The sequence below is a fragment of the Monodelphis domestica genome, chromosome 2, assembly GCF_027887165.1.
Source record: "Monodelphis domestica isolate mMonDom1 chromosome 2, mMonDom1.pri, whole genome shotgun sequence".
Taxonomy (NCBI): domain Eukaryota; kingdom Metazoa; phylum Chordata; class Mammalia; order Didelphimorphia; family Didelphidae; genus Monodelphis; species Monodelphis domestica.
The window spans coordinates 527612552-527633819 of record NC_077228.1 but is presented as its reverse complement, the minus strand read 5'-3'; the positions used below and the strand labels follow the sequence as shown (position 1 = coordinate 527633819).

Below are 21268 nucleotides of genomic sequence, written 5' to 3'. Positions count from 1 at the left end.
ATATAATATATATATAATTGTACATTATACATTTGTGTGTATACATATATATATAGGTTTATGCAATTTTATTGAAGAAAATTAAATCATTTACTAGCCAAGCTATTAGATGATCAATTGTCCTTTGACAAGTTGCATCATTTATTCAGTGCTATATCAAACCGGGTTTTGGAAGATACATTAACTAACAGTGCGAAGCCTCCTGACAAAATTTCTTTGAAAATGACCCTCTTTTGGAATACAAGGGCTGTTCCAGGTTCCCTTCTCTGTGGAACAAGAGCAGCTCTGACTCTTCACGAAAATACATCCTGTTTCCTGTTCTGTGATGCTATAAATTCAGTAGCAGTTCTCTAGTCACGTCTCTTACAAACATAAAGTAGATCATGAAACCTCAAATCTCTAACAATGAAAGGCTTAAACAAGATGGATGCTGCTACTGTAAAGTTATTTTCTTTGATCTGACACTGGGCAACCATCTCCCTCCCCTTCAGTTGGTTTTTCTTCAGTATCAGTTAGAGCAGTGAGGAATCCTTTTAGTCTCATCACCAATTCAGAGGGAAGATTTTGGCCCCATGATACCCGGTCTTTTTTTTTCTTTTTTTTTTTAATCTGAATCTTGGGCACTTGTTCTCTTAAAAGCAGTTACTGTCTAGAGCTGGAACAACTTAGCCTTCTCAGATGAGCATGTGTGTGAATGGAGGGAGGAAAACAAAACTTAAAAAGATAAAGTCTAATAGGGAGCAAATGGATAAGAGAATCAAAAAGGGAACAGTAATTTAAAGTTTATTCCAGTGATAATGGAGGCTGTTCTGACTTTAAGGTAGCACCACATGGCATATTTCTTGGTCCATTCTAAGGATCTCTCTCTTTTTCTCTCTTCCCCACTTCTTCCCTCCCTCTCTTCCTCCCCCTCTCACTTCCCCCATCTCCCCCTCCCTCTTTCTCCCTCATCTCTCTCTCTCACCCTTCTCTCTTCCCACTTCTTCCCTCTCTCCCTCTTTCTCCCCATTTCTCTCTCTCTTCCCCAATTCCTCCTTCCCCCTCTCACTTCCCCATCTCCCCCTCTCCCTCTTTCTTCTCCTATCTCTCCCTCTCTCTCTTCCCCACTTTCTCCCTCCCCATTTCACTTCCCCAACTCCCCCTCTCCCTCTTTCTTCTCCCATCTCTCCCTCTCTCTTCTCCACTTCCTCCCTCCCTTTCTCCCTCCCCCTCTTACTTCCCCCATCTCCCCCTCTCCCTCTTCCACCCCCATTTCTCTCTTTCTCTCCCCAACTTCCCCCCATCTCTTTCTCTCTCTCTCTTTCTCTCTCTCTCTCTCTCTCTCTCTCTCTCTCTCTCTCTCTCTCTCTCTCTCTCTCTTTCTCTCTCTCTCTCCATCTCTCTCTCTCTCTCTCTCTCTCTCTCTCTCTTTCTCTCTCTCTCTCCATCTCTCTCTCTCTCTCTCTCTCTCTCTCTCTCTCTCTCTCTCTCTCTCTCTCTCTCTCTCACACACACACACACACACACACTCACACATACTAAATGATCTCAAATAGGCTATTTTTTTCTGAGAGGTCCAAAGAAATCAGATATGATTGTAACATGATGGTTATGATTAGGGTTAGATATTATGATTTGTTCTGTCACTCAGAACCTTGTTCTGTGATGAGAGTTGATGGAGAGGAGTTTGTGGAATAGTCTTTAGCCTCAATGGCCAACCTATGAATCCCACTAGCAGTTATCAGGGAAGACAAGACAACTTTTGGAGGTCCCTTCCATCCTGGGCAAGTTATGAGTCAAGATGATGCAGCTTTTGTACCCAGATTTCAAGTGTTCTTCCCAGACCTGTTAATCAAGTGCATCTTTGGGCTATGGAGTTAGCCCTGGGATCTCACTGAGCTTAGGTTCAGGAACAGAAGTAAGGACTATGACAGGGCAGTCTGGGTAATTTCTCATGATCACAGACTATCTGGGAACATAGCAGGCCACTGTGGCCCTCTACTGGTCCACAGAGAAGGGCAAGGAACACAATTTCCCATCACAGATGACCAGGAAAATACCCAGAGGCTTTCTGGGTCATTGGACCCTGCTGGGAATAGGCAGGGAGAATAAAGGACATGAGAAGAAACTTGGTTGCCTTGCATTCCAATACTTACACTCCAGCTTGTCCTCAGCCCTACCCCTTTCCAGAAGTGATAGGTAACAGATGATGTCTTTCAGGTAAATGAACTGAGAGGCGATGTCTAAAGATGACTGAGGAAGTAAGCTGTTTTCCGTAAGAGTCGGAGTTCCGATTTCCTCTAAGTTATTTAGAACTGCAAGAGGTAAATCATGACACAGCTCCTTAAATATGGTGAGGTTGAGTCTTCTTTGCAACTATTCCATTGGCTACCACTAACTGCCCTTCCCCGCCCCCAATACACCTGAAATCCCATCATCACACAAATAGAATAAAAGATTTTATTCAGAGGACTTCTTGGCTATCTCAAACTATGCTGCCTTCAGGATGGCCATCATCTTCATCTTCATCCCCATTTCTATTCCACCCCTGGATCCACCTAGACTGATAGGTGAGCTTCTGCCTCCCTCCCTCCCTTCAACCTTTCCATTTCCTCTTTTTGTATTGTCCTCCCCCTCCCCCTCATTAGAATATAAGCTCTATGAGGACAAGGAGTGTTCTGCTTCCTTGTATTGTCTTTTCCATCAAAATCATTGGCATTGCATTGCAATACTTCTAAGATGATCACTTTCCCAACTATGTGTATTCTCTCTCCAGAGATCAATCAACTGTCCCACGAGTATTTGTTAAACACCTTTTCTTTTATGTACCAGATACCATTAAGTTCTTGAAATCGAAAGATAAATACAAAATAGTATCTGCTCAAAGACAGGAATAATCCATCTTAGAGAAGTTATGGGAAGATAAAAACTCTAATGTGCTCTCAATGGAACTAAAAATTGGTCCAGCTTTTCTTGAAAACACTTTGGAATTGTATAAATAAATGGAACAAAATATTCATGCTCTTCCCAAAGAGGTCAAAACCAAAAAAAAAAAAGTCCATCTACACTAAAATATTTATGGTAACATTTTATAGTAGCAAAGAACTAGAAACAAAGTAAGTATCCATCCATTGGCTAAACATTGTCATTGTTCATTTATTTAGGTATGTCAACGCTTCATTACCCCATTTGGAATTTTCTTGGTGGAGATGCTGTAGTGGTTGGCCATTTCTTTCTCCTGCTCATCTTATAGATGAGAAGTCTGAGGCAAACAGGGTTAAGTGACTTGCTGGGATCACACAGCTAGTAAGTGACTGGGGCAAAATTTGAACTCAGGTCTTCCTGCCTTCAAGTCTCATGCACTGAGTCACTTAGCTGGACTATTAGGTACCATAACAAACAGTGAATATGACCATGGTAGAGAAGCATGGGAAGACTTTTATGAACTAATGCAGAAGGAAGATAACAAAATCATTAGAAGGTGCACAGTGATTATAGCAATATAAATGGAAAGAATAATGATTTTTTTAACCCTAAGCTGTCTAAGAATCAATACTGTGTTTTGGTTCCAAGGCAGAAGAGTAGTAAGGGCTAGGCAATGGGGGTTAAGTGACATACCCAGGGTCACACAGCCAGCAAGTGTCTGAGGCCAGATTTGAACCCAGGACCTCCCATCTCCAGGCCTGACTCTTAGTCCACTGAGCCACCCAGCTACCCCCAAGAATAATGCTAAAACAATTAGCCCTGGTTGCTACAAAATGATAAAGCTTGAGAAAGACCTCAAAAGAATAAGTATGAGAAGGCACTTCCTTCCCTTCTTTGTAGAAGTGAGCAACTATGAATGTAGAATGTTATATGTGATGTATTATTTTAGTTATTATATTATAAATATTATAATTACTTTATACTATCTAAGACTTTTGATTTGTGGATTATTTTTTGCTGATTTGTTCCCTTTTTCCTCTTTCATAAAAGTGATGGCTTTTGGAGATTGGCAGGAGGTAGGGCACAAGAAGAAGACACATTGGGAAAGTATGTGATATAAAAACAAATGATATCTATAAAATTATATTAAAAAAAGAGAAACTCCTTGCACTGTAGAGCTTACTGGGGGGAAATGACAAACTCAAGTAAATACATACAAAATATAAACAAAGCAGATACAAGGTTATTTGGAGGGGTTAGAAACTGATGAATCTCTTCTAGGAAGTGGCACTTGAGCTGAGTCTTGAAAAGGGAGATAGGTATGGCAAGTGAGGAAGCAAACCAGTCCAGGTATAGAGATGCAAAGGCATGGAGGTGGGAGATTCCCTCTTCCCCCATTATTTCTTTTAGCCCTTCAACTCTAAGACAAGAGTGAAGAGAAATCCCTTCAGCTGTAAGGACAGGATCCTGCCCTGAACACAGAGGTCAAGGTCTGAATTAAATGAATATCCTACCCTTTATGACATACAGGGAATATCCGAGTGTTCCCCTGCATGCATGACAAAAATGAAATGAGGAAATTAAATGGATTTAAAGTTCAATGAGCCTCAAGTCTGGCCACTGATCAGATACAGCTCAGACAAGTCATAACAAATGCCAGTCACCTTTCAAATATAGGCTTCCCAGATGGACAATAAAGGAAAGTCAAGACTTGAAACAGATGGACCAGCCTGGAATCTTTTCCCAGAACTTAACTGGCTCTTGCTGGTACAGGCTCTGCCTCTTGGGGGGACAACCTGGACCATTATTCTAGTTTCTGTTGACCTGGTGCCATTTAATTAAGACATCCATAGAAGCTGGCCCAGGAGCAAAAAGGATCCATATGTAAAGACACAAAGGTGACAAGATATAGTACCCCTACTGTTTCTGGTGACTACGTAGTGGGGTTCCCCATGGTTCCTAGGACAATGGGAGTCAGAACCTCTTTACCAAGGGGACACAGGAAAATTCACTGCCTGTAGGCAAGAAAAACATAGCCAATCATGAATCGGCTCTCTCATAGAGAAATCTCTCCTCTTCTGGGCTGTTATCACAGCTCTCTAAGCAGAAACAATTCATCTGCTAACTTTCATCACTGTACTAGATCATCCTTCTCCCACTCATATCTGGAACACATTCTGGAAAGAAATCAGGCCAAGAAGGAAAGGGGCCAAGATTCACACTCAAGCCCCAGACTTTGTCTACCTGAGACTTCCCTTACTTTTCTCTCTAAGGGTATACCTCAAGACTTGATGACTATCACCAATCCCTGCCTATTCTTTGGGGTTCTTGCTTCTCCCCCACGGGCAGTTTAGAGAATATAAATTGTTCTTCCTCTTAATTATCAAGTATGTGTTACGTGCCTACTAGGTGCCAGGCACACTACTAGGCATTAAGGATACAAATACAAAGAATGATACAAATCCAGATCTCAAGTCATTTAACATTCTGCCAATGAGTGAGTCAACAAACATTTTTAAAGTACCTTCTACTTTCAGCTGTCATGTTAGGTGCTGGGGATACAAAGCTAAAAAAATAAACCAGTCCCTGCCCTTATGAAGCTTAAATTCTATACAGGGAGACACCATGTTCACCCAAATATATACAAAATATAAGGGACTGGACCTGTGATTTCAAAGGTATGAGGAACAAGTGGATGAAGAAACCCTCTCTGTCAATGCTGGGTGGTACCTTCTTTGTGACAAATAATTTTAGAGACTTGCCATTAACAGTGAGAAGCTAAGTGATTTGCCCAAGATCATCTAGTTTAAAAATAGCAAAGACAGGATTATAATCCTAATAATAATAATGATGGCCAGAGTACTTGATATGGGAATTATATGATATCATATAATATTAGTATTATATGATATGATATTATGCTAAGGACTTTAAAATTATTTTTAAATTTCATTATTCATATTATATTAAACTGAATCAAAATTAGTAATTAAAATAATTTTAATACTAAAAAATGATCCTCTCATCCTCCCCAATAAATAAGTGATTATTCAGCCTTTGCCTAAAGGTTGAAGCTCCGCCTTCAGAGAATTGCTATTCCCCTTTTGGACAGTTCCACTCATTAGGGAAGTTTTTCTCTGATCTCAAGCCTTTATCTGCTCCTGTAATTTCTACTCATCGTTTCTCTCTGGGGGAGCTCTGAGACTTACTAACATGATAATCCTTGAGATACTTGAATACAGTTATCCTCTCCTCCCTGAGAGATCTCTTTTTTTGACTCTCCCTCCATTGAATCTTCTTTTGGTTTATGGCCCCTCACCATCTTGGCCATCCTCTTTGGAATGGTCTCCAGAGTGTCCATCTTGAAGGTCCAGTCTAGTTCTTCCTTGCATGAGCATTTATAAAGGATAATATTAAAAAGTGCCCCCCTTGAAACTAAACTATCACTCTTTGCAGATGATATGATGGTATGCTTAGAGAATCCTAGAAAATCAACTAAAACATAGTGGAAATAATAACTTTAGCAAGTTTCAGGATATAAAATAAACCTACATAAATCATCAACATTTCTATATATTTCCAACAAAAAGCATCAGCAAGAGTTAGAAATAAAAACTCCACTTAACATCAGTCTAGACAACATAAAATATTTGGGAATCTATCTGTCTGGACAAATACAGTAATTTTATGGACACAACTACAAAACACTTTCCACACAAATAAAACGATCTAAACAATTGGAAAAATGATAATTGCTCATGGGTAGGATGAGCTAATATAATTAAAATGACAACCCTACCCAAATTAATTTGTTCAGTGCCATATCTATCAAACTACCAAAAAATTATTTAAGTGAATTAGAACAAAATAATAACAAAATTCATCTGGAAGAACAAAAGATCAAGAATATCAAGGGAACTAATGAAAAAAAAATGGGAAGGATGGGGGCCTAGCAGTACCAGATCTTAAACTGTACTAAAAGCAGTCATCATCAAAACAATATGTAACTGTTGCTGGTGGAGTTGTGAATTGATCCAGCCATTCTGGAGGGCAATTTGGAACTATGCCCAAATGGTGCTAAAAGACTGCCTGTCTTTTTGATCCAGACACACCAAATGCTGGGTTTGTATTCCAAAGAGATAATAAGGAAAAAGGCTTGTACAAAAATATTCATAGCCATGCTCTTTGTGGTATTAAAAAATTGGAAAATGGGGGGTGTCCCTTAATTGGGGAATGGCCAAACAAATTATGGTAGATGATGGTGATGGAATACTAAAGTGCTATGAGGAATGATGAACTGCTTCATTTCTATATGAACTGGAAAGATCTACATGAACTGATGTGTGAAATAAGCAGAACCAGGAGAACATTATATACAGTAACTAAAACATTGTGGGACAATCAAATGTGATTGACTTTGCTACCAAAATCAATGCAATGATCCAGGACAACATTGAGGGACTTATGAATGCTTTCTCACATCTGGAGAAAGAACTGTGGAAGTAGAAATCCACAAGAAAATACATCACTTGTTTATATGGGCATATGATTTAGGGTTTTGGTTTTAAAAGATTACTCTATTGCAAAAATGAATAATATAGAAATAGGATTTGAGGGATAATATATATATATATTACCCAGTGAGATTGCTTGCGAATTCTGGGAGGAGGGAGGGAGGAAGGGAGGGAGACAACAAGAATCATGTAACCATGGAAAGACAATTAAAAAAAATAAAGTGCTTCCTTGGTCTCCACTGCATTTTGTCCCTGAGGAAGGTGATTGGGTCATAGATTCAGAACTTAAAGGGACTCAGAGACCATCGAATCCAATCATTTCATTTTACAAATGAGAATACTGAAGCCCATGATGGGGAGATGATTTGCCCAAAGTCACCTAGGTAAGTAAGTAGTCTCTGCAGGATTTAAAAACAAGTTCTCTGGCTCCAAATCAAATGGTTTTACCACTGCATCACATGTCCTCTCGTTGTCTCATGTCCTTGCCTGTTACCTACAGGTAAGCTTTCAGATGACAGTGAGTTTTCAGCCTTCCTTCAGTTCATTATTCCTTTGAGCACAATAGTATTCTATCACCAACATATACAATTTGTTCAGCCATTCCCCAATCAAAGGGCATCCTCTCATTTTCCAATTTTTTTGCCACCACAAAGAGCGAGGCTATAAATATTTTTGTACAAGTCTTTTTCCTTATGATCTCTTTGGGCTATAAGCCCAGTAGTGGTATGGCTGGATCAAAGGGCAGGTAGTCTTTTAAAACCCTTTGGGCAAAGTTCCAAATTGCCTTCCAGAATGGTTGGATCAATTCACAATTCCACCAGCAATGTATTAGTGTCCCAATTTTGCCACATCTCCAATATTTATTACTTCCCACTGTTGTCATATAAGCCAATCTGCTAGGTATGAGGTGGTACCTCAGAGTTTTGATTTTCATTTCTCTAATTATAAGAGATGTAGAAAACTTTTTCATGTGCTTATTGTTTTTATTTCTTTATCTGAAAATTGCCTATTCATGTTCCTTGCCCATTTATCAATTGGGGGATGGCTTGATATTTTGTACAACTGATTTAGCTCCTTATATATTTGAGTAATTAGATCTCTGTCAGAGGTTTTTGTCATAAAGATTTTTTCCCAATTTGTTGCTTCCCTTCCAATTTTGGTTCAGCCATCTTCTTTAGAATCTCCAAATGGCGGGGGCATCTGGGTAGCTCAGTGGATTAAGAGCCAGTCCTAGAGACGGGAGGTCCTAGGTTCAAATCTGGCCTCAGCCACTTCCTAGCTGTGTGATCCTGGGCAAGTCACTTGACCCCCATTGCCTAGCCCTTACCACTCTTCTGCCTTGGAGCCAATACACAGTATTGACTCCAAGATGGAAGGTGAGGGTTTAAAAAAAAAAAAAGAATCTCCAAATGGACCAATAACCAGACTGTAAAGAGATGAGACCACAACAATAATAACAACCACCTATACTCACTCAGAGTCTTATGAATGATAGTTGAGCCAGCAAAAGAGACACTTTTGGCTGGGGCATGAAACATTTTGCTCTTGTTCTTGGACCTGGAAATCAAGGAAGTGGTCTGCCCGCTTTCTTCAGGAACATTTAGATCACGTAGAGAACTGGTAACAAGTGTGTTGGATTCCCCATGCTGTGGCTTCCTACTGACATCTGCATGAGGGAAGGAGAAGAATCAGTTATTCTCCAATGATTTTCCAAGTATCTCTAAGAAATCATGAAATATTTATCAAATTCCTGTTTCGTGCAGGGTACCATGCTAGACTCTGGGAAAAAGTACATAATAAATCAGATGTACCCCTTTTCCTCAAAGAACTAGCCCAAGGGAGCTAATGGCCCACCTATCATACAAACATCCATAGATACATTTTTATGTATGAATCATGGATCTATCTATCTATCTATCTATCTATCTATCTATCTATCTATCTATCTATCTATCTACTTATGCCTACCTCTTTTTCTTTATCTATACCTACACTCAATAGTGTGCTGGAGCCGGCTCATATTGACTTTTGTGAACCGATTGTGAAAGTTTCAGTTTAAGAATTTATACCTTGGAAAATCAACAAAAGATAAAAATTAGGGTTTGATTTATTGTTTTGTTGATTGTCTAGACCTAAAGGTAATGGAGAAAATATAATAAGTCAGATTAAAATGTTATACATTTTTGGAAAATCCATTGTTAAATAGGCAATACATCTCTATATCTATACCTATACCAATAGCTTTGTTTATATATAAATCTATATAATATATTTTGATATTTACATAGATATTAATTTCTGTATTTATATCTATAATGCTGAATGGGAGTCCTAGTCCTATGATTTCATTGTTTTAGGGAACTCAGGTGAGGAAACTGCCTTCACTAATACAGGTCTGCTTTTGTTCTGCAATCAGCATTCTTATAGAATTGTCTGCACTAAGACAGCATCAGAGGTTAAATAACTTTTCCAGGGTCACACAGTCAGTATGTGTCAGAGCAGAAGACTGGAAGTCAGGTCTTCTTAACTCTAAAGTCAGTCAGTATGTTATTAATTATGGCACATATTTCCCCAATTTGGATTAGAAGAAGACACACACACGAGGAGGTGAAATGCTCTAGGATCAGATGATAATCAAGGTAAGTGGCTCTAAAGGAGTCCTCTCTCCTCACCTCCCATCCAGTTGGTGGAGCAAAATGAATTAGCTATTTCCTATTGGTGTATTCATACAGGGCACCTGGGTGGTGCGAAAGGGCATAAAGGGCTGGACCTGGAGTCAGGAAGAAATCTTCCCGAGTTCAAATCTGGCTTCAGATACTTACTAGCTCTGGGACCCTTGAGCAAATCACTTCATTCCATTTGCCTCCATTTCCTCATCTGCAAAATGAGCTGGAGAAGGAGAAGGTAAACCATTCCAGTGTCTTTGCCAAGAAAACCCCAAATGTGGTCATGAAGAATCAGACTAACTGAACAAGAACAAATTGATGTAGGGAGATAGTGTGGCCAAGCACATAGGGAACTGACATCAGAGGAAAGAAGAAATGAGTTCAGGTCCTACTTTTGACACATCCAAGCTCTGTGACACTGGGAATTCATTTAATGCCTCAATGTCCAGGCAACTCCTTAAGTCTGTAAGCTGCAGAACAGGTATGGATCTGTATCAACTGGAGTGGTCTCTTCACTTGGGAACCATCAACAGCAGAGAAGTCAGGGGTCCAATCCCCCGAAAGAAACAATTATCAGGCACTATTGATTTGAATTAAGATGTCAGATTTAGGATAATTTATTACATAACATGCACATTTATCTCTCTACCTTCTCCTTCCTTCATTTTCCTTCTCTTCGCTCTCTCCTTTCTCTCTATCTCTGTCTATCTCTGTCTTTCCTGTTCTCCTCTTCTCTCTCTCTCTTTCCTTCTCTATGTATGGTTTCTTAATGCAAGTTTAAACTTTAATAACCTTAATTACGTTTAAATATTTAAAACGTCACTAAGATTTTTGGGATGCCCTTTACCTGTATCTATATTTCAAGGACATCTTCCGCAGCCCCTTACTTCCTACAGGGGAGGTGATCTCTTTTACATAGACAGAGACTCTTGAATCTTGGGCACTGTTCTCTACTAGATGATTTTTTAAAAAAAGGTCTTTGAATGAAATCTGCATCCCTTACTGCTACCAACTTGTGTCTTTCAGTGTCTTGAGGAGGTTGGCAAGGAAGAAGCCAATTGAGAAGTCAAAGTGAACTCAATCAATTCCCACACTAACCTTCCTATGGATCCATCCTTTCTCTTTTCCACATTGGCAAAAACTTATTCCCAGTGGACATGTCAGGATGGATTGGTTTGCTTTGGGTCAGGGCTTATACATCTTTGCCCTTTGGGCTAATGTTGCCCTTGTCTTGCCCTCAAAGGCAGGGGCTGTGTTTCTACCTTCTCTTAATCCCCTTCAGTGCTCTGTATACTCACTCCACTTGTTGATTGCCTGATAGAACTTCCTTTGCCAGGAAAGGCCCAGGCTACTCAGTGATCCTTCTCTCCCCTCCATTTGACCTCTCCAGCCCTATTTTTGCCTCTATGTGCTCTGTCCACACTGGCTTGTCTCCTGTGTGAGGAGAAGGCTTTCTTACCTCCAGTGAAAGATATGTGGCACAGGGACAGCTAGGTGACTCAGTAGGTTTGTTTTGCTTAGGACTCAGTTCAATTCAATTCAAAAGAATTTGTCACTCAAGCTCTCTGTTCATCTTAGGCAAAGCTTTTATTGGGGTTAGCAGCGAGATGTAGCCTGAGCTGGTTGAAGTAGAGCTCTGGGAGTAGTGGGGGGATAGGATTTTATAGAGAAAAATCAAGGTCCCTCTGCCCCTTCCCCTAGGCTGGGCTTGAGGAGATAGTCAGGTGCCCCTGAGTAGCTCTACACATAGAGGAAACAAGGTAATTTCTCCATTGGCTGTTCATTGGAGGGAGCCAGTTGTCTTTGATAAATCCTAGCCCCTGATATGTGCAGGTACCTGGATGGGGGTTTGTTCCCCATAAATCTGTCTGATGCCATCTGATGTCTTACTTAGGGGTCTGAGCTCCCATCAGATTGAGAGCCAGGTCTAGAGATAGGAGGTCCTGGGTTCAAATTTGACCTCAGATATTTCCTACTTGTATGACACTGGGCAAGTCATTGAACCCTGAGTGCCCAACACTTACTGCTCTTCTGCCTTGGAACCAATACTTAGCATCAATTCTAAGACAGAAGGTATTTTAAAGAAAGATGCAGTTGAAGTCCATGTTTTCTTTTTGAGAAATGCTATGTCAGGGCTTTGTGCCACAGTAAGAGGAAGATATGGCTAGAGTCATCTTCCATTGGCCTCTGGTACGGGAACAAGGGGTCAAGGTCCTTCAAAGGGATTTACCAAAAGTAGCTTTGACTTGGGAGACACTGGAACTTATCTCGAGCTTTGAGGGTTGCTGGAGGTTCTTGCTTTTGAAGGACAGGAAAAGATGCTTACAGAATTCTTCAGGGATGTCCTCCTGGAAGTACATTCTCATGAAGGCCTTGAATGCTTCAAAGTTAATGGGCTAAGAGGAGAGGAGAAGAGAGGCTGTTATTTTGATAGATGGAGGAAGAAGAGAGGAAAGGGGCAAAGGAAGAGTGAAGAAAGGCAGAGGGAAAGGGCATAAGGGGAAATAAAGAGATTAGAAAAGGAAAAAGGAGAAGAAATTCCAGAGTTATGTTGTGGAGAGGGTGGGTGATATGGAGTATGATGGCATGTGTTCAGATCCTGGTTAAGTCAATTAAATAGAAATGTAGTACTAATTTTTTTTTTAAGTTTTCAACCCCCAGATTAAGAATTCTTCATGAAGGGAGTCATGAAGGTGCCACCTCCATGCATCAGGTCACAGATGAAAGTTGCTGAACTTTCATCACACAAGAGTCCCTCTGAAGCTATCTCAAAGGCAGAGAGAGAGGGAGAGGCTGGAGAGTCTGCTTCTAGGAGAGTTGTAACGATAATGTCATAGAAGTATCTTGAAGGTACCTGAGGATGTGTAAACTGTGTATAAATGGGCAAAACCATTTTGCAACTGGTCTGCTTACTGGTGGTAAGGAGAAATCCTTTCCATTGTTTGGGTAGCTGGAATTGAGATGGGGGCTTCAAAAGCCCAGGAACCAGAACTTCCACTCCAATCAGTCCATTGACTCTCTCTGGCTGCCCTCTCTTGGTTTGACTCCTTCGCTGAGGGAGACCTCAGGATGTAAGGGTTGAGGCCTCTGAGGATCTCTGTCCTCCAAGGCCAACACGTGGCTTGGTGGGGATGGGCCTCTTGTCTTTTGTCTTAATATTTATGCTTCCATTTTAGATTAAGGAGATAAATCTGTACTCTCTGACCTTATGAGGTCAAGGCTCTGGGAATCCAGAAGGCCTTGCAGCCAGTTCAGCAATAATATCATGAGAAACCAGGAGTGCCTTTGGGACCCAGCCAGTGATAGTTGAAACAGGGATACCCCTAGCAGAGATGCTGAATTTGGACATGAACTTGGTTGGACCTACACTATAACTAAGCAAAGAAGGAGTCCATTCTTCTAGATACTGAGTTAGGATAGAGGGAGTGTGTGCCTCAAACGTTGAAGGCAAACATTTGCCCTTTTGTTACTGTTATATCTTTAAAAGAAATTGATATTGGGTGGCTAAGAATTGGGGTGCTAGGCACACTGTAGCTAACATTGAAAGAAGGGAACAAAGGCAATAGCCTTAAAGAAGAGAAATCCTCAAATCTCTCAGGGTGTCCCTAAAACCCTGAGGAGCTACATCCCTGACAATTACTGCTCCTTCCAGCTTTCATGTTCCCTGCTCTGAAAACTGTCTTGTGATCCATCAGATAATATACACCAGCTTTGAGAGCACTTTCTGTTGCTCCAACTATTGCTCTCACTTTCCCCATCTCCTAGAACCACAGATATCTGCCTTCTGTGCAGTTACATGTGCACAGTAGGAGATGGAAAAGAGATTCAAGTGTTCTAGGAAACTCTCCAAGACTATGAGGTATGTGGTAAATGCTGGTCTGTAACCTGAATTGGTGGGTGGAATTTTTCCTCTGGGAGTTCATTATATTAATGAAATCACTTCTGGACTGTGAAAAACTTTTTATTGAAAAATCTGATCAAAAGCTTCTTACCATATCTAGGTGATGCGATATTTCCTGCTCTGACCCGTATAAGTCTTCCAAGATATCTTTTAACTTATAGTTAGAATCTAGGGAAACAAAACCCATGGATTTTGGGAAATTGTAAGAAAAGGAGTACAGGAGCCCTAAATCTTGGGACCTTTGGGCTGCTAGCACCCCCCACACCAAGACTGCCTGGTTGATATTCTGATATCAATACATGCTGATGATATTTCTTCCCAGAATGCCAGCTTCTCAAGATAAACAGAATGCCAGTTCCCTGAGAATATGAACTGGAATTTATTGTTCAGTCGTTTTCAGTTGTATCTGACTCTCTGTGACTCCATTTGGGGTTTTCTTAGCAAAGACACCAGAGTAGTTTGCCATTTCCTTTCTCAGCTCATTTTACATATGAGGAAACTGAGGCCAACAGGGTAAAAGCAACTTGCCCAGAGTCACACAGCTAATAAGTGTCTGAGACTGGATTAAAACTCCAGGCTGACTCCAGGCTTCGTACTTTATCCACTGTGCCACATGACTGCCCATAGTCATACAATTATGGTACATTAGGCACAGGATGAGCACAAGAATTTATCATTCCAATGCCAGCCCTCTATCCCCTATACCACTCTGTGTCTCTCTCTACTGCTCTATTATCCAATGAAAACCTTCCCCAAACAAGAGATAACTTCATTTTTCCCATGGCTTAACCAGGATACTCACATTCTGAATATTTCTGGAGTTGCTTGAATTCATTGGGACTGAGGGAGTTCCACAGCCCATCACTCATCTTTCAGGTAAATCCTTGAAGAATCCTAGTGACCACTGCTGGACTAGAGTGGGACAGTCTGCCTGGCCTCAAGTTGCTCCTTTGATCTTAAGCCTTGCCGGTGTTCATTGCTCCAGTACAGTGAGTGCTATAGTTGTAGGTCCTATTGTTTCCATTATTACTTCTTGATAGCATCTTCAAGAGGCATTTCTCTTAGTCCACCACCAGAATACAGGTAAGAGCTTCTACTATTCCTCAGGTAACATGTTTATAGCCACATCCAAGGTAAATTCCATGGAATAACTCTGTAAAAACTCTACTAGGGACCCAGAATCTTGCCTCTTTCTTGTCTAGGAGGAAGGAAGAAGTGAATTAGTCATACAGTGATTTATTGGCTTCCCTCTTTTTCATTTCATTTGCTTACATTCCTTTAGGTTTTTTCTTGATTGATACTTATTGGTTTTTGATCAATTTTACTTTCAAACTTATGCCACCCTCTCCCCATCCCCAGCAAGCCATCTCTTGTAACAAAGATTTTAAAAGAAAGGAAAAAAATAGAGCAGCTACCTATTTAGAGCTGGAAGGGCCATTTCAGGCCATCTAATATGACTGTTTCATTGTGAAGATGAGGAAATTGAGGCCCATAGGCATGAAGTCAATTATTCAAGTTCACCCAAGAGTTAGTGACTGTTGGAATTCAATACCATTGTTCTTTCCAACATATCTTGCTGCCTCTCCCATGAAATATGCCCACTGATTTTCTGCCAAAGGAATAAAGGCATGTCTTGAGGTCAGAACTTCTAGGAAGCAATGAGGGAGCCCTAAAAGGATCACAGAATCATAAGTCTAGAGTTGGAAGGGCCCTCAGCGGAGAAGGTCACACAGAGCTTGGGTGGTAAGCAGTGACATACCTTGTGAATTCTAAAACTACTCCATCCTAATCAGACTGTACTTTAGAAGATGAAATCTAGGCTAATTTTTATGGGTGATGTGGGTAATGAGAGATTATGGGGGGCCCTGTGGGATGAATGCATGGGAAGCTTGGACAGTCACTATCTATGGGATATGTTTAGTAATGTGCGATGTGATTTAAGGGGTACAGGGAAGAACTCCACCCCCAAATATCCGCATGACTGATCCATGAAACTCCGCCATTAATGATTCATTTATATCGGTTACAAGTGGTTTATCCTTTGGTTCCCTGGTCCCGAGGATGAGTCCTGAGGGAGTCCTTCCATACACATATCCTGCTCAGATCCCAGTCTTCTCTCCTCACAATAGGGGCAGCACAAACGTGGGTCCTTACAGATCACTCACAAAGAAGAAGTAATGAAGATGGAGCACCACTTAGCCATATCAATTACTCAGATGCTGTGCTCTTCAGACAACTGGCATTGCCATTTACCCTGTAAAGGTCTGTGGACCTTGTACTTTTATTTGTTCTACTGTTGACCCTATAGAAAGAAGTGCCTGCCACCCACCCTGCAGTTGAACACTGATATGCAATGTCTCTCAGTTAAAATGTGAACTCCTTGAGAGGGAGGATGGTCCTGATTTTCTGTTTTTATCTCTAGTGTTCAGCAGAGTACCTGCCATAGTCTACCAGATCTTTATTCATTCATTTATACTTTAGAAGAGTTTCCTGTATTAGATTAGAAGAGAAGGATCATCATATTTTAAAGCTAAGAAGGGACCCATAAGGAATTATATCAAATTATATCAAAGTGGGTTTGTTTTATGGAGGAAGAAACTGAGCAAAAGCTGAAGAATCTGGTCTAAAGTCACGCAGATTCTCTCAAGAGAATGTAAACTCTTTGAGAACAGGGACTACCTTTTTTTGCCTTTGTATCTTGAGTGCCCAAAAAAGGTGGGTAGAGAGGTAACTTGGGAACTTAGAAGACTTGGGTTTAAAACCCACCTTTGACACATGAAGCCTTTGTGACCCTGGGCAAGTCATCTAATTTTGTAGAATCCTAGGTGGCTCAATTAAGACCAAGTTGTTGAGTTGCATTTGTAGAGGGTGATTACTGAGTAAATGGAAAATTCTGGGACTCTACCAGAATGGCAATGTTGATGATAATGACCATCACCACAACAATGGAAAGTGGGTGGGGTGCAGTGAGGCGAAGTAGAAAAAGCATTGATTCTGAAGTCAGAGGACCTGAGTTCAAAGCTGACCTCTTACACTTATCAATAGTGTGATTTTGGAGAAATCACTTAAGTTTCCTTGGGCATAGTTTCCTCACCAGGAAGATGAGGGGGTTAGAGTGGATCGTCCCTGAGATCCCTTTTACTTTTAGAGCTCAGATCTAGCTCATCTCCACCAGCTTGCTTCTTCATCTCTAAAATGAGGGGATTGTACTAGATGGCTTCTGAAGCCCCTTCCAAGGGCAGAACTATGAGTTAATCAATTACAGAGAAGGCACTCTCTGATCCCACTAGATTGCAGCGGAGGTAAAGTCTTCTATAGTTCATTGACTCAGATGGATTTCTCCAAAACATAAACGAATCCCCTTTGGGAAGTAAGAGACATTTTTTGGGGTTTCATTTCTCTACTTAGGTCACCAATTAGCAGGCTGTTGCTTAAGAGTACTATTTGTTGACCTGGACCTCCTAAGAAGTGTGAACTTATCAAAAGGGAAAGCATAGACCCTTCAAAACTCTTGTTTTCTTATGGTACACATCTGCAACTAATCTGCTTTCCCAGCCTCACTTCCCATGATCCTCCTCTAGGGTCATCTTAGCTCTAGTCAATTTGGGAAATCCTCTGTCCTCTGTCCTCTGTACTCTCAGGTGTTAGATTTAAAATAGTTTTGAGCGTTAAATAGTTGTAGATAAGAGAGTGGGAGCCATAAACTGTGATAATTAAAATATTTGGGAGCAAGGGAAATATATAACAATTATGACTGCTGAAATATGTTTTCTACTATGTCTTGGTTTTATATAAATATAAGATGGTCGCCAGGGAATATATTCCCAATTTATGAATATGCTCAAGCCAACTGGGTTTTATAGAGAAATTTAATTTATAATACACTGATTAATCAATAGAAAAAGAGAGAAAGGAAGAAAGGAATAAGAATGAATAAATCAGTCAGTTGGTTTTATCACTCACCCAAGATCTCTCTAGGTAAGGCTTCTCATGCCAACCTCAGGCTCCACCTTCAAGAGAGCCACCTTTCAAGAAATGTTTCCAGAGAATTCTCCTCCTGACTCCTCCTGAGTTCTCCTTCCACAGCCTCCTTCAAGACCTGTCCAGGAGCTCTCCCTCCAGGACCTCTCTCCTCTCAGACCTCCTTCCGAGCAAAAACTCCCCCTCCAGGAACTCTCCTCCTTCAGAGCAAAAACTCCTCAGTCCTCCTTCAGAGCCACCACCTCAATCCTCAGACCCCTCTATCTTTCAGGAAACAATCAAAGTTCCCTCCCCTCAGTTCTCATATCTACCAATCATTATCCCTGTCTCCCCTGTGCCAATGGTGGCTCTAGCTTAACCCAGGACAGCCCAGAGGTCTCTCTCCTTTGTGTATGTCTGTTGAAGGTCATATTCTCAATATAATTAAATCTTGATCTTTGCTGCAGCCCTTCCTAAATCCTGTTACTCTGAGTAGGGTGGAGATTGTAGTTTCCAAGACCTGGTTCTGTCATTCCAAGTATCTCTATTGTATCAATTCTAAAATCAATCATGACTCAAAGAACTTCCTGATCTATGCTTAAGCATAGGTCAAAGCCCTTTCCATTGTTTAGCAAAAGGTTTCTGTCCTAAAGTAGTCTTAAGTAGGGAGGAGAAGGATCCTCCCATGCCAAGGAGTTTCATATTCCAATAGAGTTCTTACTATCAGTAGGAAATTTTTTCAAGTATGAAATTTCCCAATGGGGAAATTTCCAACATTCATAAGTCTAAGAAATTTTAAGGTTTACACAGGGCCAATCATCCTTTGATGAAGGAAAGTTTGTTGTCTTTCTTTGAAGTCCTTTTCAAATCCTCTGGGAAGGCCTCCTTAATCTCAATCCCTTTCCCCTTACCAATGGGCAAGATCAATCTTTTCCCTTCTGACATCATAGAACATAGAACAAAAATTGACATAATCTCAGAGCTCAGAGATAAACTGAGGCAACTTATGGCTGAATAAGAGGTATAGGTGGTATAGTGGCTAAGGTCCTGAACTTGGAATCAGAAAGACTTGGGTTTGAATCCTGTCTCAGATACTAATTCCTTGAGTGACTATGGACAAGTCATTTCACTTCCTTAGGTCTTAGTTTCCTCATATATAAATTGGAGATAAGAATGGCACCTATATCAGAGTTGTCATCCCATCTTTGCAAAGGTTCTCCCCTGTGCTTTCAATGGCCTCATCTTTATTCCTTTTGGGATCCTTAGTTTTCATCAGGGCTTAACTGAGGTCACACCAACCAATCAATCAATAAACATTTATTAAATGCCTTCTATATACCAGGTACTGTCCAAAGTGCTGAGTATACAAAGAAGGGCAGAAGACAGTCCCTCCTCTCAAATTTACAATCTAATGGGGGAGATAACATGAAAACAACTATGTACAAATGAGAGTTTTTCAGGGTAAATTGGAGGTAATCAGAAGAGGGAAGAGCATTAAAGGGCATCAGGGAAAGCTTCCTGCAGAATATGGGATTTTTACTGGAACTTGAAGGAAGCCAGGGAATCCAAGAAATAGAGATGAGGAAAGAAAGAATTCCAAGCATATGGAGACAGCCAGTGAAAATGGCAGGAATATGGAGATGAATGTCTTGGTTGTTTTTTTTTTTTAATCCTTACTTTCTGTCCCAGTAACAACTCTAAGCAGAAGGGCAAAGTCTAGACAAACTGGGCTAAATGACTTGCTCAGGATCACACAACTGGGAAGTATCTGGGGTCAAATTTGAACTCAGGTCCTCCTGAGTCCAGGAATAGTACTATCCACTGTGCCATCTAGCTGCCTTGAGGTGAGTGTCTTGTACAAAGAATAGAAGGAAAAACAATGTCACTGGATCACAGAGTTTGTGGGAAAAGACTGGAAAGGTTGGAGGGGATTAGGTTATGAAGGTCTTTGAATGCCATAGGAGTTTCTATTTGATCCTGGAAATGATTAGTAGCCATTGGAAATGTATTGAGTGGGGGATGAGGGGGACAGGATCAGACCCTGTGCTCTAGGAACATTAAATGCTTAGTGGAGCATGGACTTATGGGAAAGTTTAGCCACAAAATAGAGAAGAGGGCTAGGCAGATTGACTGTCACCAAAACCTTTCCTGAATGCCTGCCCTTTCTCAGTCACCAGCACTTTATTCCTGCTTGCCTTAGTATGAATCTATGGAAGGGCATAGATCCTGTGATTCTTGATGTACTGTTAAATGCAAATCCTTGAAGGAAGAGGAGGAGGAGGAAGAGGAGGAGAAGGAGGAGGAAAAAGAAGAAAGAGGTTACCTAGTGAGTCTCTTTCTTTGTGTGACTCTGCCAACTGCCAGAGACCAACTCTCACACCCAGAGAGAGTAACAGGTCACAGAAAAAACCATTAAACTGTCAACATTTGAAATTAACACTCTGTCTCATATTTGCTTCAAACTCCAATTCTTTCTCAAGCCAGCTTCTCTACTTCTTATCTCTAAACTAGTATAAACAATACTTATTTTCTAATATCATCCTTATACACATCATATGCTTTTGGACTTTTTCAGTGTATTAATCATTTGTATTGATGTTTTTTTCTCTCTCTAGAAATTACTGTTTGTCATATGGGATGGCTCTCTGAGAGGATGTCAGAAACATAATATCAATAAAAATATTTTTTAAAAAGAAGGAAAAGATTTATTCAGGGGACAGTGATTAGATCAATATGTCTGAGAGAGGGTTTGTGAAGGGAATTAATTTTATAAATTTTTATAAATTTTGTAATTTTTAATTTTAAAATATTTTCCCATGTTTACTTGATTAATTTTCTTACCCTTCCCTCTTCCCTCCCCACTCTGTACAAATGTTATCACTTGATACCTATTTTCAGATTATTCATTTTTGCTATTGAGCAATCTTTTAAAGCCTAAACCTCAAATAACATACCCAAAAATACATGTGATAAGTGATGTCATATTTTCTTCTTTTGCATTTCTACTCCCACGGTTCTTTCTCTCAATGTGGTTAGCATTCTTTCACATCAGTCCTTCAGGAATGTCCTGGTTTGTTGCATTGCTACTAGTAGCAAAGTCCATCACATTAGATAGTTCTACAATGTTTTACTTTCTGTGTACAATATTCTCTTTGTTCTGCTCACTTCACTCTGCATCAGTTCAATGAGGTTCTCCCAGTTCATATAGAAATCCTCCAGATCATCAATCCTTATAGCACAATAATATTCCACCACCATCATATACCACAATTTGTTCAGCCATTGCCCAATGGAGGAACATCCCCTCATTTGTGAAGAGAATT

General features: G+C 40.4%; 1 protein-coding gene across 10 annotated transcripts in view; it reads right to left on the bottom strand.

Moving 5' to 3' along the window:
* Positions 1-21268, bottom strand: part of DGKG (diacylglycerol kinase gamma) — a 298101-nt gene that overhangs the window by 261789 nt on the left and 15044 nt on the right. For 8 of the 10 annotated variants that reach the window (XM_056819855.1, XM_056819854.1, XM_056819858.1 and 5 more), the window contains exons 2-6: positions 14788-15183; positions 14077-14153; positions 12315-12480; positions 8893-9084; positions 2136-2294 (exon numbers count right to left, since the gene is read on the bottom strand). In XM_056819855.1, coding sequence (XP_056675833.1) covers positions 2136-2294; positions 8893-9084; positions 12315-12480; positions 14077-14153; positions 14788-14854 — 661 coding nt within the window. In that variant the 5' untranslated portion in view covers positions 14855-15183. The remainder of the gene's footprint in view (positions 1-2135; positions 2295-8892; positions 9085-12314; positions 12481-14076; positions 14154-14787; positions 15184-21268) is intronic. The other 2 variants (XM_056819857.1, XM_056819860.1) reach the window with 1 other exon arrangement.